This window comes from Amphiura filiformis, chromosome 5, assembly GCF_039555335.1.
Source record: "Amphiura filiformis chromosome 5, Afil_fr2py, whole genome shotgun sequence".
In the NCBI taxonomy this organism is placed as follows: Eukaryota; Metazoa; Echinodermata; class Ophiuroidea; order Amphilepidida; family Amphiuridae; genus Amphiura; species Amphiura filiformis.
Genome location: NC_092632.1, coordinates 16,330,781 through 16,349,190, shown reverse-complemented (window position 1 = coordinate 16,349,190; position 18,410 = coordinate 16,330,781). Strand labels below are relative to the sequence as shown.

Sequence of the window (18,410 nt, the reverse complement as noted above, 5' to 3'; positions counted from 1 at the left end):
ACAATTACAACATAACTCAAGAACAACAGGAGCTACAAAGGTATATCTGTGATATCTGAATTCTTCTACACACTCCCTATGAAATGATCATTTTGCCAAAGCTCATTACCTTTCGCAAGATGGTAATTTTTATTGTGGGATATAAAATATATATATTGTGGGATATAAAATATAAATATCAAAAATATCAATTTTTAATCATTTGCCATAAAATGTGTATTACATTGCGAATTTCAAAAAAAAATCAAAATTATTTGATATCAGAAGGACATTCTTCGTATTCAGAATGCAATTCTGATGTGCTCTCCGTCCCACAATAAATAGGCCTATACTGTCCAAACGTTCATACCACATCCCTTAAAACATTTTCGTGTTTACTGGAAAGCCCAACGAATTGTACACAGCTTAATTTCAAATTATACATTCTAAGTATTTTGGAAATCACATTTTCTAATCTTTTTTCATAACCAATTATCAAATAAAATATTAAAATTGTGAAATAGGCCTACTAAACTCTTATACTTAAGATTTTGAATAAGACTTATGCCAAGTCTTAAAATTATAAGAATCATAAGAAAACATGCAAAATTGCATTTTAGCCTCCAACTAAAGGATTAGGATTATGCAATGTATCATTTGGCACAACAGAATAATATTTTTTGCCAAAAAATCCGTGCTTTATTTTTCTGGAGGTTAGATTAGACATTGTTAAAGAGTAGTCTGAAACATAAGGGCACAGTTCCTTAACCCCAATATTTTATACATCCATTCAATGGACTTTCCATATTTTGGACACTAAAAATCATGCTCCACAACTGACCCCAACTTGAGATATAAGTACAATTAGCGAAACTCGTTTTCGTTAATTGGTATTAGTCCCGGGATCGATCGACGTAACGTTGAGGGCGTGTGCATTGGCCGTTGATGGTTGACGTCACAATTTGACTCCGGAATAGTTTTGATGGCCATTCTTTCAAATGAAAACCCACCCTACCCGCCCTTGTTTCGTTTGGGGGAAAAAAGGGAGTGGGGGCGTTGAGGGCCTACTTTTTGGAGCCTGAGTGGTTTTTTCAGATTATTCGCGTTGGAGGGGACGCGCCCCCTTCGGGAACAAATAGGGGTTGGGAAAAAACTTTTAAGCTTTTAGGGACTATTGTGATTTGCTACAAATTGTTATATTTAGTCGTCCGTGTAGTATGGCGACAGCATAAACATTGTGTAAGTACATGTTGAAAGTATATGTTTTTATTCGTTCGCCTGTGTATTACGGTGACAGTTGGTAATTCAGAATTTAAAGGTGCTCTTGTGTTTAACATTGCACAGATAGCCAGTGTATATACGGCTTTGTGTTTTATGTGTTTTTATTCATTATTATTGAGCCATAAAATTATTCCGTGGTCATTCCGCACAAAAGTTTGGTTGTTTTGTGTCTTTCTTATTTGTCGTCGATATCCGGGGCTAATTTGGAAATGACTCCATATGCTGAAAGTGTTATTATAACTTATGATACTGAATTTTGCGATTGTAGCGATACTTTTAATAGTCTCACACAATTGGTTTCCGGTTCTATTCAAAACTTGTCAACTTGATACAGCTTTGCAACAACTAAAAATATCAGAACGGCTATACATTGGTATGCCAAAGACTTTGCAGTCAGTCCCGATCAAAGTGACTAATGCATGTTTGTTATTTCTCTATATAAATGTAAATGAAAACATAAACAAACAAAAAATAGAACAGTGTATTTAAATAATACAAACTGATAATTGTTAATGCTCTTTTTAACGCCGCAGACCAAATAACACACAAAACTTAAAATAAGAATAACATTATTTTTATTTATTTTACAGACAGTTCCACAATCGGAATCCCCACACGTTTTAGCTAGTGCCATCAAGAAAATCCAGAAGAGCTTGTCAATTGTAATATACTGCGCCAAAAAAGTATCCTTACACTTGGAAAAATAATCACAATTTCAAAACTGAACCATAATTATTGTAGATAGGTCAAAATTTGTGAATTTGTGCTTTATTAAAAGGTTGGAGGCATTTCGTGTTAAACATGTTAAAAGTGGTTAAACCAGCTTTTAAAGATAATTCAAGGGTGCTGAATACGAAAATGCTGTTTAACCGGTTCAGTTTTGGAGTCTTAGCCCTCAAAATTCAAAAAACAAAATGGCCGCCATTTTCAACATATTTTTGATAATAACTTGAATTTTAAACAACATAGGAGGTTAAAAATGATGGCAATATCCATGTTTATGATACAGAGGAACCCAAATTGATTGTTACTGAAGTTTTAACTGGTATGGTTTTGCTGCCATGTATAATTCCAAAATGGCCGCCATTTTCATCAAGTTTCTGCATTTTCTGCTATAACTTAGATATTACTGGACAACCCTCTGATAATAGTATCACACGTGCCATATCGCATCTGTGCACATCTCTGGCATGTACCTTATACAGACGGTAAATGAATTGTGCCAAGAGCTGTCAACAATTGCTTGAAACACCTATGTCTTTTTGCCGTAGCCAGCAAACTGTGACACACTGTCACAACCAGTTATGAAATAGCAGCAAAGCTTCCACTTGGCTACGCGTAGTACAGTGATTCCAAACTCTGATTAATGTCTTTAGCCTCTTATGTTTTTGCACTCTTGTTGGCTGTTAAATGTGCTTAGCCTTTTTGCAACTGCAATTGCCATTTATACATGCATGAAACTATCTCGCGACGTGCTTTGGGAATTAATTGGAGGTAGTGTCATCAGTTGTGGAGCCAAGGTTCTACATGTATCTATGTAGGTCCATCCCATGTCAGTTACTTTGGGGGGAGAATTGGAGAAATGGTGACTGCTTGTTTCCAAATACACGCCTGGTAATGTGCATACTTTGTGTGAAGCCTTACTGCATCAGATGTTGGTGGTAGATTCTCCTGTGGACAACCCTGGAAAATAGTATCACCCGTGCCTTATCGCATCTGTCCACATCATCTGGCAATATATGGACATGGTGAGCATTCTCTTGCTTTCATCAGATCTCCACTTGGTCAAATATATTTTTTTAATGGTCATATTTTCGTACAGCAATATTGTTTTTGTGTCAATTTGTTAAGAAATATGTTTGGAAGAAATAATAGTCGCTCATGTGTAATTTCCTTGAAATTTACGAAAAAAGCGGGATTTTGGACCTTTGGCATTTTTTTACATTTTTTTCCGAAAAAATAAAAATCGATATTTGTGAGCAAGGATGTGTGTTTGATTAATTTTGCAAGGTGTCAAATGTCACAAAAAACAACAACTTGCCCATATTCAGCGAAGATCAATTTTTTTGATTTTTTTTCCTTCATGGAATGTAATACTGTGACGGCGGCGGTAACTTTGGTCAGGTCATTTTTAACCCCTAGGGCACCCTTACAAAATATTATTAAAAAATCTTTTTCAACTTCAAGGTGTAGAAGCAGAGATGTCACAGGCTGACCCAAAAAATCCTGAACTTGCGAAGCGTAGCGAGCGCAGCGAGCGAAGCTCTCGCGCAACACGGCCGGGGGGTCCGGGGGCCCGCTTAAGGGCCCCCGGTAGGGGTCGAGGGGGCATAGCCAGATGGTTTCTGCACATTTAGCACCACAGTAAAGGCCATTTCAGAGGGTAAAAAGAACAGTTCAAAGCTCCTGGCTTGTTCTACACTTTTAATAAAAAGTGCTTCCTTCTTCCAGAAAACATGCTTTAAAGTTTTCAGTTTCCTATACTTTTATGTACAAGAGACACTCTTTTGGCTTTATTACATGGACAATATGGCTGATGTTGATATATGTGAAGCAGAAAGATAAGACAATAGGGCCACTCCAAAGCGAAAAAAAAAAAAAAAAGGTTTTTTTTTTTTTTTTTTTGAAAATCCGGAATTTTTTTTTTAATCCCCAAAATCCGGAAATCCGGATAAATCCGGAAATGTGACATCTCTGTAGAAGGGAACCCTAATGTCACAAAAAAGAGTTAATTAGAAATATAATTGGTTTTGTTTGGAAGCACTCTGAAAAGTGCCCAAAGTTACCCCATTTTACGGTATAATATTGGCATTGATGAAGTAGCTATCTACTGCTGATATTGGGATTAATGAAGTAGCTACCTACTGCTGATACTATTGGGATTGATGAAGTAGCTTTGCTTTTTACTTCTGATAATACATTTCCAAATCGATGAATACTGCATGTTTATCAGTGACCCGGAACCGGGGGGGGGGGATGGGGCTCGGCCCCCAATAATTTAAATGCCTATGGAAAATTACCATTGGGCCCCCCAATCATTTTGGCCAGGCACCATCCCCCAATATTTAACATCTTCCGGAGCCCTGTTTATGTTCTAAAGACACAACTGGAAACATGTTTCTCATATTTTTTTATTTTTTTTTCGTTTTAAAAATAGAAATCAAAAATGGTCAGATTCAGACGGACATTCCTCGTATTCAAAATGCAATTCGACATGTCTGATGTGAAAAAAAAAATACGTGAAAATGTCTTTATCCGAGCCCGTAACCTCGCAAACATAGGCCTACTAGTATTACATCCCCCCGAAGTGTATTGACCTCACAAAGTCCGGATTGGTAACGCTCAGGTATTATTAAATAATCTTTGATTATTCACTGGGTCATGTGTGCTCGGATGCTGTACTCAGTGTGCTATACTTGCAAATGACTTGCAGCAGAAACATTCCAAAACTCACCTCAAAATGGAGGTTGCAACCAGACTATATGATTACTTGGATGTAACAACAGGTATAATCGCCACCTTCGTATTTGTCTTAGTATTTGAATATATTCGACATCGGCGTAAAACTCAACCAGCAAATTTACCACCTGGTCCTCGAGGCTGGCCTATTTTAGGTAATATGCCTAGTTTGGACCCGAAAGCTCCATATAAAACGCTTAACAAAATAGCTAAGGAGTACGGACCTACTTATAGTCTACAATTCGGTTCATTTCCCGTGGTCATATTGAATAACTACGCTGCTGTGAAAGAGGCTTTTATCAAGCAAGGAGAAGATTTTGAAGATAGACCAAGACTGGTGGTTTTTGAGATGAGCAAATTAGGAAAAGGTATTTGTGCAAAATTTATAGTAGGTCTATATGGCACTTTAGCATTTTGTCTTGCTACATTAGCGGAACCGATGTTTTTGGCATCTTATGCCTACGAATTAAACTACAATGCTGGCCATAAGTGTTGGGACGGTTTGATAGGGTAATGTAAATAAGCCCCCACTCCCCGATCAATGTTGAATTCGACTTTTTGGTCACACGAGCCTTGTGGCACCCAACATTGATTGGTGGGGAAGGGGAGGGTTGGGTGTTAGGAAAGTGTTTAGGCTTGACACCAAAAAAACCTCCACTTTATCACGTTAATAATAACGGAAATAAGGTCATACTATAGTGTACGTTTTCCATAAGTGTCCCAACACATTTTGGCCATGGTTGTATTTGAAAAGTTGAAAAAAAATCATCTAATTTCAGTTTTTTGCTTATAACTCAAAAAGTAAATATGATATTGACACCAAATTTGGAGCAGTTAGAGATCTTATCATGTGGCTTTACCAAAAAAATTTGTGATGGCTACATTTGAAATTTAGGGACTGGTCACTTAAAATGTCTTAAAACGATATTTTGGCCCTGTCTAAGTTCACTATTCGTCACTTTAACTGTCAAAAACTTGGGTTTTAAAATGGAAAATTATTGTTTCCACCAATTAAAATGTTACATTACAGCTATAGAAGAAAATAAAAGTTATCACAACATCTCGTGATCAAAAAACAAATAAAGGAATCGAACCCATGCACACTTGTTTTCCCAATTTACCGCAGTCTACCACAAATGAAGCAACAAAATACAGAAAAAAAGAAGGACGGACATTGGCAAAAATTAATAGAACGACGAATATGATATGATAAAGGATATTGTAAAATAATAACAAAAAGAAAAAGAAAAGATAAAAAAGATGCCGTATGCACCATTGCACCACAGAGCTGTATAAAAGAACGAAAACAGTATATATTTGATTTCAGGGTTCGAACCCGTATATTTCAGTTTTGGGCCTGTGGCAATGATTTTGGGATCCATTGCACCACGATATATTACGTTTGTAAAAAGAAAACTGAAAGTAATATTATATTAAAATTCTTTACTCTTTAAAGACGTGTATACCGTCCGATTTTGTCCTGTAGTCATTTATCCCGGACAAAACTGAACTAAATGTGGAGCACAATGTCAGCCAACACCTGCTATATGATAAATATTCAGTTAATGAAACAAATGCCGTAAAATGTATTTTTTGGACTGTATATCGTGTAGAGCGTATATTTATATAAATGCATCTTGAATAGCATTATATTAGAGTTTAAGCCTGTTGAAGTTACACGGCTCTGTGGCGCAATGGATACGGCATCTGCCACAGGCGCAGTGGACACGGGTTCGAGCCCCTGAATTTATTTACATTTCTTTTTTGTTATTATTTTACAATATCCTTCATCATATTATATTCGTCGTTCTATTAATTTTTGCCAATGTCCGTCCTTCTTTTTTTCTGTATGTCTACCTATATTTTACTTTCTATACTTACTATAAGTTTCTTTGAAAGCGCTTTAATAAATTTCAGTCATAAAATGTAATTTAAGCCTACTCCTGCCGACTATGATTATATTTACACGATATACTCGTTGCAAATACCACATACGTTTTTGATGCAAACGATGAAAATGATTAAAGTTTTGTTTTTTTTCTTCTAAAAATTAGCTTTTTTTAATTTTAAGTATTTTTTCCCAAAATCACTCTTTTAAAAGACTTCAATCAATTCCTGTCAACAAATATCATGTATTTCTGGTGATTAAATCACTACTCTTTCAAAATAAAACGTCATTTTACGCAAAATACGTAGTTGGCATAGGCTAATAATGTTCAGAACGCACTGTAAAATACATGATATTGCGTATAAAACGTGACCGTATCCCTAAATCACATGAGGAAAATGCAATAATTTTTATAAAAGTGAAAAGATAAATAGTTTCTCCGTTTTCATGTAAAATTTGATGAAAATCCAAGCTATGGTTGAGGAGATATGGGCCAAAACACACATTTTAAAATTAGATTGTTTGTACCTTAGAGACAATGCTGGCCATAAGTGTTGGGACGGTTTGATAGGGTAATGTAAATAAGCCCCCACTCCCCGATCAATGTTGAATTCGACTTTTTGGTCACACGAGCCTTGTGGCACCCAACATTGATTGGTGGGGAAGGGGAGGGTTGGGGTGTTAGGAAAGTGTTTAGGCTTGTCACCAAAGAACCCTCCACTTTATCACGTTAATAATAACGGAAATAAGGTCATACTATAGTGTACGTTTTCCATAAGTGTCCCAACACATTTTGGCCATGGTTGTATTTGAAAAGTTGAAAAAAAATCATCTAATTTCAGTTTTTTGCTTATAACTCAAAAAGTAAATATGATATTGACACCAAATTTGGAGCAGTTAGAGATCTTATCATGTGGCTTTACCAAAAAATTTGTGATGGCTACATTTGAAATTTAGGGACTGGTCACTTAAAATGTCTTAAAACGATATTTTGGCCCTGTCTAAGTTCACTATTCGTCACTTTAACTGTCAAAAACTTGGGTTTTAAAATGGAAAATTATTGTTTCCACCAATTAAAATGTTACATTACAGCTATAGAAGAAAATAAAAGTTATCACAACATCTCGTGATCAAAAACAAATAAAGGAATCGAACCCATGCACACTTGTTTTCCCAATTTACCGCAGTCTACCACAAATGAAGCAACAAAATACAGAAAAAAAGAAGGACGGACATTGGCAAAAATTAATAGAACGACAGAATATAATATGATAAAGGATATTGTAAAATAATAACAAAAGAAAAGAAAAAATGTTTACGGACGATATAAATAAATTCAGGGCTCGAACCCGTGTCCACTTCAGTGCCTGGGCCAGAATGATTTTGGGACCAAACGAACGATATACTTTACGTTTGTAAAACTGTAAAAATGAAAGTAATATTATATTAAAATTTTTACTCTTAAAGACGTGTATACAGTCCGATTTTGTCCTGTAGTCATTTATCCCGGACAAAACTGAACTAAATGTGGAGCACAATGTCAGCCAACACCTGCTATATGATAAATATTCAGTTAATGAAACAAATGCCGTAAAATGTATTTTTTGGACTGTATATCGTGTAGAGCGTATATTTATATACATGCATGTTGAATAGCATTATATTATAGTTTAAGCCTGTTGAAGTTACACAGCTCTGTGGCGCAATGGTTACTGCATCTGCCACAGGCGCAGTGGACACGGGTTCGAGCCCCTGAATTTATTTACATTTCTTTTTCTTTTCTTTTTGTTATTATTTTACAATATCCTTCATCATATTATATTCGTCGTTCTATTAATTTTGCCAATGTCCGTCCTTCTTTTTTCTGTATGTCTACCTATATTTTTCTTTCTATACTTACTATAAGTTTCTTTGAAAGCGCTTTAATAAATTTCAGTCATAAAATGTAATTTAAGCCTACTCCTGCCGACTATGATTATATTTACACGATATACTCGTTGCAAATACCACATACGTTTTTGATGCAAACGATGAAAATGATTAAAGTTTTGTTTTTTTTTTCTTCTAAAATTAGCTTTTTTTAATTTTAAGTATTTTTTCCCAAAATCACTCTTTTAAAAGACTTCAATCAATTCCTGTCAACAAATATCATGTATTTCTGGTGATTAAATCACTACTCTTTCAAAATAAAACGTCATTTTACGCAAAATACGTAGTTGGCATAGGCTAATAATGTTCAGAACGCACTGTAAAATACATGATATTGCGTATAAAACGTGACCGTATCCCTAAATCACATGAGGAAAATGCAATAATTTTTATAAAAGTGAAAAGATAAATAGTTTCTCCGTTTTCATGTAAAATTTGATGAAAATCCAAGCTATGGTTGAGGAGATATGGGCCAAAACACACATTTTAAAATTAGATTTTTGTACCTTAGAGACAATGCTGGCCATAAGTGTTGGGACGGTTTGATAGGGTAATGTAAATAACCCCCCCACTCCCCCGATCAATGTTGAATTCGACTTTTTGGTCACACGAGCCTTGTGGCACCCAACATTGATTGGTGGGGAAGGGGAGGGTTGGGGTGTTAGGAAAGTGTTTAGGCTTGACACCAAAGAAACCTCCACTTTATCACGTTAATAATAACGGAAATAAGGTCATACTATAGTGTACGTTTTCCATAAGTGTCCCAACACATTTTGGCCATGGTTGTAGAATTGGTTCCAATTTTGCTTCTACGATTCCCACGAGGGGTCGAAGATTATAATGGAACCAACATTTTTAATTTGTTCTTTCATCGTTCCTCGCATTTCCGGGCGCATTTCTAGAAATAAAAAAGTCAATTGTCATAGGTCTATTGCACTATAGGGTACGTCTCAAATGTAAACCTCATCAGAATCGGATGAAATAATGGGTCAAAGGAAATACATATATTTATACATATTTCTATGGCTGCATTAACTCTGATGACATAACAATCCGGGATACTAAATTGCACCAAATGAATTAAGGGCTGGGGTATGAACGTTTGGACAGTATTTATTTTGGGACATTAGAGCACATCAGACATATCGAATTGCATTCTGAATACGTAGAATGTCATTCTGATATCAAATCATTTTGAATTTTGAAATTCGCAATTTAATACACATTTTATGGCAAATCATTAAAATTGATATTTTTGATATTTAACAGTACTTGAAGTAAACTTTATAAATCTGATGATTTATACTTAAAGTGTATGTAGGTGGGTTGAAAAGCCGACGATCAATTGAAAATTTTGACCTTTCGTATTGAAGATATGGATTTTTTTCCCAAAACACCAAAAAAATTAGGTCTTTTGGGGAAAAAAATCCATATCTTCAATATGAAAGGTCAAAATTTTCAATTGACTGTCGGCTTTTCCTCCCTGCTACATACACTTTAAGAATATATCATTAGATTTATATAATTTACTTCGAGGACTGTTATATATCAAAATTCGAAAAATATCAAATTTTTATAATTTGTCATAAATTTGTATTATATTGTGATTTTCAAAAAATGAAAATTATTTGATATCAGAAAAGACATGCTTCGTATTCAAAATACAATTCGATAGGTCTGAGGTGCTCTCATGTGCCACAAAAAATACTATCGAAACCCAATAAACGCTCATTTTAGATCCGTTAAGGGATGGGGTATGAATTAGAGCACATCGGACATATCGAATTGCATTCTGAATACGAAGAATGTCCTTCTGATATCAAATAATTTTGATTTTTTGAAATTCGCAATGTATAAATACACATTTTATGGCAAATGATTAAAAACTAGTTTGATATTTAACAGTACTCGAAGTAAACTTTATAAATCTGATGATTTATACTTAAAGTGTATGTAGGTGGGATGAAAAGCCGACGATCAATTGAAAATTTTGACCTTTCGTATTGAAGATATGGATTTTCCCCAAAACACCAAAAAAATTAGGTCTTTTGGGGAAAAAAATCCATATCTTTAATATGAAAGGTCAAAATTTTCAATTGATCGTCGGCGTTTCCTCCCAGCTACATACACTTTAAGAATATAACATTAGATTAATAAAATTTACGTCGAGGACTGTTATATATCAAAAATATCAAATTTTAATAATTTGTCATAAAATCGTGAATTTCAAAAAAAGAAAATTATTTCATATCAGAAAGACATTCTTCGTATTTAGAATACAAAACGCTCATTCCAGATCCCTTAAGTACTAGTATATGTTTGAGATGTCTTATATTCAGAGGAGTAATTTGAGACCAGCTTCGTTGAAATTGAACCATGTTAAAATTTGGCCCCTGTGTAGGCCTACATAGGCCTATGACCTATTCGAGAGGAACAATTTGAGATTATTAATATTATATTACTGAAGCATCCCATGTATAAAAGAAAATGAATTTTAACTGTAGCCTACATCATATATGATCCGTGATACTCGATCGCGGTTAGTGAAAATGAAGACTGAAAAGATAGAGAGGTTGGACCTAACATGCAGTTTCCACCAACATTTTATATCTAAAGCAATCCGTTATTCGTATGCCAGTGTCATGGGTTGCATAGAGCATAACAATGACATATAGGAATCAAATGAGAATAGGGTAACTTCCAGGCATGAGAGTCCATTTCAATGAACAAAATGTCAGTGTTGCATTCCAACATTTCAGATGCAGTTGACCAAAATGGCACTTACGTCATTTTTCACACTTAATTGTCAAAATTTAACCAAATATTGAAATATGGAGCTTCAATTTAATCTTAAAATGTGCATATTTATATTTTTTCTTTCTATGCCAAAAACAAAATTTCGCCAAAAATGTCACTTACGTCGGTGTTGCATTCTGCCGACGAATTATTGTTCCCTGTCTTATTGCAACAATAGGAGCATATTATTTTATAGCTGAAGTTCTTGTCCTTTTACGTATTCTTTTAATACTGTTTAACTTCACTGAAGTAAAATTTGTTTTTGTTTTAGGCCTATACTATAATGTTATAATAATGTTCTTTTCTTGTTATCACGTATTTCTTGTAGGCTTTATTCGTGCTTACAGTGGTAAACCTCAAAAGATACGTCGTCGATTTGGGCTACAAGCTATGCGTAATCTTGGCATGGGTAAATTTCGTCTGGAGGAACAGATTGTTGAAGAAATCGAACGTCTACTCCAAAGATTTGATAAAACTAACGGGGAACCATTTTGTGCTTCCTGAGATTTTGAGATGGTCTTTTGCAATGTCCTATGCTATCTTGCATTTGGAAGACGTTTCGAATACGATGATCCAAAATTACACACAATTTTATCTCTACTACAGCAGATTTTTGATGCCTCATCTTTTGCTGGAGTTGCTAATTTTCTTCCGATAATGCAGTATTTGCCTCTAGGAGGAATAAGCACCATCAAACGCGTGGGAGAGGGTATTGAAAACTTCTACAGGAGCATCATCAAGACAGTACTTTCTGATTATATTCAGGATAATCCAAGAAATTTCATAGATATGTACTTTGACAATAAAAAGAAACTTGTTGACGAAGACAAGAGCATGGAGAATTGGTTTGACGATGAGGACATCAGGAGTTGCGTTGGAGATTTATTCGCAGCGGGAACCGAGACGTCGTCGTCTACCATGAAATGGGGATGTCTATTCATGTGTCTGCATCCAGATATACAAACCAAGGTGCAGGAAGAATTGGACAGAGAAGTTGGTAGAAATCGTATGCCACGTTTAACAGACAGGTCAAATTTGCCGTATACTGAAGCCACTTTAATGGAGATTCAGCGTCGAGGAAGCATCACCCCGTTAGGGGTTCCAAGAGCACCAAGCAGAGATACGACATTAGATGGATATGATATACCAAAGGGAACGGTGATTATGGCTAACTTGTGGGCGGTTCATCATGACCCAGAAGTGTGGAAAGATCCGGAGGAATTCAAACCGGAAAGGTTCCTGGATGAAAGTGGTCGCATTGTTCGAAAAGAAGAATTGATCCCGTTCTCTATAGGTAATATTCATGTTCATGTTAACCTTTATTTTCCCCTAAACTCTTCAAAATAAGCTCTAAACCTAACCCATATCTTATAACTCTGGGACATTTATCCACAAATGGTTAAGAAGTTAAAGATCATGAAAATGCTAACTATATTTCAAATAATTATGGGTTAGCTTTGAAAATAACAAATGTGTTTGAACATTTACCACTAAATACTTTAAAATAATAGAGGCATCAAAATATGTGAAATGATTCCCAAGATTATGCATCACATTACATTTTTATCGGATTCCCCACTTATACAATTTGTCATATTTTACCGTTTTAGCCGGAAAGAGGCGTAATAACTCATTTCACTCTATTCTAAATCAAGTGTCTAGTATCACCGGTAAACATTGGACAACTAATTGCCTTATCTGGGTCCCATGCTACCTTTGTATGACAAAACTGGTCATAATCTCAGGGATATTATATAACCTTTGGGGAAGAAATCTTACAATTTAAAGTTAAGGGTAGCTCGGTGTAGTATGTAGCGTAATAAATATCAATGTTAACGACGACGAGCTACCTCAAGCAGGAAAATTCAACTGCAGAACTAACTTTTTATACAAAATACAAAAACAGGTTGAATAATGATATCACTTTATTCTCTACCTATCCAGGAAAGCGCAAGTGCCTTGGAGAGCAGTTAGCATTAATGGAGCTTTATCTAGTGTTCACGCATCTACTTCATAGGTTCACATTGCATCTGCCAGATGGAGCGAAGCCACCTGATTTACAAGGAGTAATGGGTGCAACTTTATGTCCCCAACCATACCAAATATGTGCTGATTCTAGACCTTTCTGAAATCTGTAGAGGGCAAGAAATTACACTTGATTCCAGAAAATACAACACTTTGTTTTTTGGAATAATTGCCAAATGAAACTAAATCCTACTGGTAATAAAAGTCCAATTTTTGCAATTTGCAAATTTGGCAAATATAAACATACAATTTTGCATGCTTCCCAACAATTGCAGTCACAAAATTCAAAGACTTGACACAAATCTAAGCATTCAAAATAATCAGTTTGTTCATAAATTGCACGTTTGTTGTTAATTTTGATAATTAGAAACGAGGTTTAATCTTTTTGTCTAATAGCAAATGTGTTTTACGAAACAAGAATGCATCACCTGAAATTTACTCGTGTTTCAGGTGATGCATTCTAGTGGACTGATTATTACAGCATACGAAATGCACCCCAAAAACATGTTTTGGCCCTTATTTCCAAAAATTGGCCAAATATTAAAATTGGATTTTTGTTCCCAGTTCAGGGATGCAAATTGTGCGGGAGCGGGGAGCACCGCTCCTAGGAAATGACAGTCAAAATTGAGGAAATAATGCCATGGGAAGAAAAAAAGAAAGAGATGAAAAAGGAGGGAGAAAGAAAAGAAAAGAGATGAGGAAGGGGGAAGAGGAGAGGAAGGGGAGGAGGAGGAAAGAAACAGAAGAGGAGTGAGGTACAAGATAATAGGGGAGGGTTATGAGGAAGTGAAGCTACTGAATGGAGGAGAGGAAATCTTTAAAGACATTGGTTGTGCAAAATTTGGAGGAATCGCATTATTGTTCAAGAAATAAGAGCAAAATAGAGGAAGGTGTTGGTGTTAGAATATGGAAATGGGATATAAGGAAATTTACAATTCATCACCATAGGAGGTATTCAATGTATATAATTTAACAGGGAAAAAAAGAAGTTGGGTGAAGACAGGTGGAAACAGGGCACATATCTGAGGAAATTTACAGAGAGGCGGCAATCATATCTGAGGAAATTTATAGAGAGGCAGCGACAAGGATTTTATGGGAACAAAAGTCATGAAGGAATTCGGTGTATCAATACTAGTGCCACTGAGAAGAAGACAAACTGGAAAATATTGAGGAAATTCAGTTTAAAAAGAAAAACCATAAAACACTGAATAAGTTGTGCTCCCTCTGACTAAAAATGAAAGAGGGAAGAGGGGGTAAAGGAAAATAAAAGGGGAAAGGAGCCTCTATCCCACCAAAACTGACCCCAAACTAGTGTAAAATACCAAATTTTTGCGCGCTATGCGCGCACATTGTCCCCATAAAGCCTTTTTTGAAAGCTTGAAGACTTAAAGCCATATTATAACATTTGCTGAGGAGAATGCAAATTTTAAATTCTCGTTTTTACACAATTGTAATGTACTTATATAAAGATACTCTGCAAAAATCAAGACTTTAGGTGCTGTAATTTTGTCAAAATCCGAGATTTTGAATAAAACGCTGGAACCGGCGTTTTATTATTACGATGGAAATATTAGTCGAACTCGAAGGCACAGTACGTACACGGCGTACACGGATACACATACACACACCCCGAGGATCGTACCGTATTACAACCACGGGAGTAACATGCATGGGCGCTAGTAGTAAATTCCAATTTTCTATGCTTTACCTCACTAGTTTGGCTCAAAATTAAAATGGCACATATCTGACAGTTAAAGCTGAACATTTTATGGAAAATAAATACTAATCTATTTTTACAAAAATGTTATAATATGGCTTTAACATAGATTCGCTCTAAAAATACACGCTATGTTAACATATTCTCATCTTTTGAAGTGCAGAATAAAGCTATTTTATGCATGGTATGATTGAGGAAATCTTGAGCCTAAAAATCTTGCTCCTGAGGAAGAAATCACAATTTGCACCCCTGTCCCAGTTAGTTCTAACTAAAGGATTAGGATTTTGCTGTGTTTTATTTGGCAAAACAGTACCTGGATTTTATTATAAAGAATTACGTCACATTGGATAGTCTGCTATATATATGCAACAAGTAAAGACTTCCTTCCTGGTGTTCCTTCTATAACCTGGTTCATGCATTATCAGTGACCTCAGACTGTCTATCACAAGGGTTCAGCACAATATATGTGCCATCAGTCTCAACATTTTTAGGTATTTTTTTTTCCATTTAAAAAAAAATCAACAACGAATGATCCTAGAATTTGTATGTAGTTCTAAGGACTTTCCATTTCGGACAAGGAAAAAACTTAAAATATAAGAAAAATTAGTTATTATTTGTTGGTATGACTGAAAATTCCTGCAAGCTTCCGCATCTTGATCACAGCCGGATTTACTTTTTTGGGGGGCCCTGGGCCAGGCCAAAATTTGGAGGCACCAAACTCACCGTGACGAAGTCATGTGCACTCAAGTGGCCAGGTTTTGATTTACAAATAGGGGGCCTACTAAAAGATCAATAGTGGCGGCTGATAAGAATTATAGAGGGAGAAGAACATAGATCTTATTTTACTAGGACAATTGCACGCAAAATCTGACCCCAAAATGAAGGTGAATTTTGGTCCAAAACATAGTGTTTCAATGGGCTAAAAAGGAACATGTACAGTGGAATTTTGGGAGCCCTGAACCCGGGCCCATCTGGCCCAATGGTAAATCCGGCACTGATCTTGATTTCCTTTTTTATTTTCCACCATGCTTGTACCACCATATTATTATATATTAGCATACCCTTTGTTGCAAAGTAGACTGAAATTAGGAACCTAAACACAGTCTGTGGCTATGGTGCTGTTATGTAAATAAAGCCACTTGGTTTGAAGGTTCTGGGTTTTGAATGGTTTCCATTTTGATGGTGAAGATGAAGTTATTTTCTCACCATGGGCCACACTAAAATGGCTGAGTAAGCATCCTCCCAAATATAATGTACTAATCCAAAAAGTACTGTATACTTTAAACATTTCACACTCTACATAAAGTTGTAATGCAAGTTACAAATGGTGTAATAATTTATTAAGAAATGTTATCAACAATATTATTGTACATAACAAAATGTATTTTAATGGACGGAAAAATGTATTTATGGACAGATCCAATTTGACAAATACTCAAAGCGATTAAACCCAAAGAGAACCAACTCCGCCATATTTGTATGTGGCTCATAGAAGGCAAAATGTGTGCGCTTGTTTGCATAATGTGTCCAATGTGTTGTGGCATTAACACATGCTAAGTGCTACATGCACAACCCTTTGCAGCGCTCAAGCTTAAACACACAAATTTTTTATTTTGAGCTTTGCGGATACATGTTGGAGGTACACTATTTTGCTCTCAATGAGTGGCAAACCAATATTGCAGATTTACCACAGCGTCACACACTCTTTGGGTCTAACCTCTTTGACAATACTGCAAATTTGTATAGATATGTGATATTGTCAGCATTGTATTGTACATGTGTCATTTTCATTTTATCATTACAATTTTCTGAAAAACATATAATGGTGTCCATCTCAGTATATTAAACTCTTTGGTATAACACACCGTTATTTCATTTTGTTAATATAAAGTTACATTTTGTTCTATTTACAAGATATGACAATATAAAATAAATGTAAATATGTGGTGCATTCAAGCAAAATCAGTCTGAAGTCAGACATATTCAATTTACAATTTATAGAATTGTAAAAAGCATTTTCAAAGCTACAATTTACAGATAACCCAATTGAAACTTGACAGCCAGTTCAAAAAATAGTAGTTTTCAGAGTTTCCAAAACATTAATAGAAAAACGAACCAAATATTTTGTTTGTTTTGATATATATCTCAAATCAATATTTCAGACTCCCGACTGATTTTGCTCGATCACCTCACATATTTGAAAGGACTTGTTACATTGAATTCTTGATCAGAGGATACCATTTATATTGGATTCTTTTAACAAAGTGATTGCCAATTATTTAGGGAAACGTTTTGGCATGGATATATTTCGTCAAAAAGCTTTGTATATAATGCATTTTCCCACCTTTTTACTTATTTTGTAATTTGCTTTCCTGTGTATGGTCAAATTAGGCTGGGAAAAATAGATATTAGATAAGGTCTCCAACTTGCTCTTCTAAAAACAGTCCCTAGAATGGAGTCTCCAGATTAAGAAAATGTACATGGTCTCAAAATTTGTTGAATTATTTACCAAATAAGGCAAATCACTTTTTTATTCAAAAAGTCATATTTTTTACCTTTTGACGATAGTCCCATGAATGGAGTCTAAGAAAATGTGTTTTGTGTGCGTATGAGTTTACCGACAAACGAAGACAGGCACATGACATTTCACATCTAAACCGTGGACCACTCTGCAACGGGAGACCGTCCTCGATTTCGGAGGTCTGCAAACGACCACAATTGCATGTATAATGCATTTGCGAGATACGCCCTCTATTGTGCATTAAATATACCGTCCGCAGTTGCTAGGTAAAATTGCATCTCATACACATACACACAAAAAATGGCGAAAAACATCCATAGTTTGTCTATTGAATGCGGTTTCAGATGGGCGCATTTGCATAGTTCTAAACTGTGTCCACGTTTGGAGGCGAACACCGTGTTACTCCAAATCTCTTATTATTTGACTCTTTTCCTTTCAGTAAATGTATACTTATACATTATAAACGTGTTATAATTATGCATTTTGGTTTTGGTCAAAATGTTTTAATAACCTTTAAATATCAGGTTATATAAAGGTCATCAAAACATTTTTCAAACATTTTCAATGAAAAAACACTACAAGAACATTTTCTGTAAAACGTTTTGTGTTTGCATATGTTGTGCGTGAATAATTAAGAAGTTGTGGTTTACATTACTTTCATCTAATGCTTTTTTGAGACTTGACACCAGCCTATGACCCATTGTACACAACATTACAACAAACACTGACTGCCGGAAAATGCACCAATTCTAAAAAGCATACAATACATACACGTATGATGTAATATGTGAATTACATTATGGAACTCAATTTGG

The 18,410-nt window shown here is 35.3% G+C and overlaps 1 protein-coding gene across 1 annotated transcript; it reads left to right on the top strand.

Annotated features, from left to right (window-relative positions):
* The first annotated feature begins 4,670 nt into the window (after positions 1-4,670).
* Positions 4,671-17,303, top strand: LOC140152719 (cytochrome P450 2U1-like). Its single transcript, XM_072175185.1, is given in 3 exon segments — positions 4,671-5,087; positions 11,661-12,626; positions 13,277-17,303. Coding segments are annotated over 3 exon segments (1,518 nt in total). The 5' UTR covers positions 4,671-4,720; the 3' UTR covers positions 13,462-17,303.
* Positions 17,304-18,410: the final 1,107 nt, after the last annotated feature.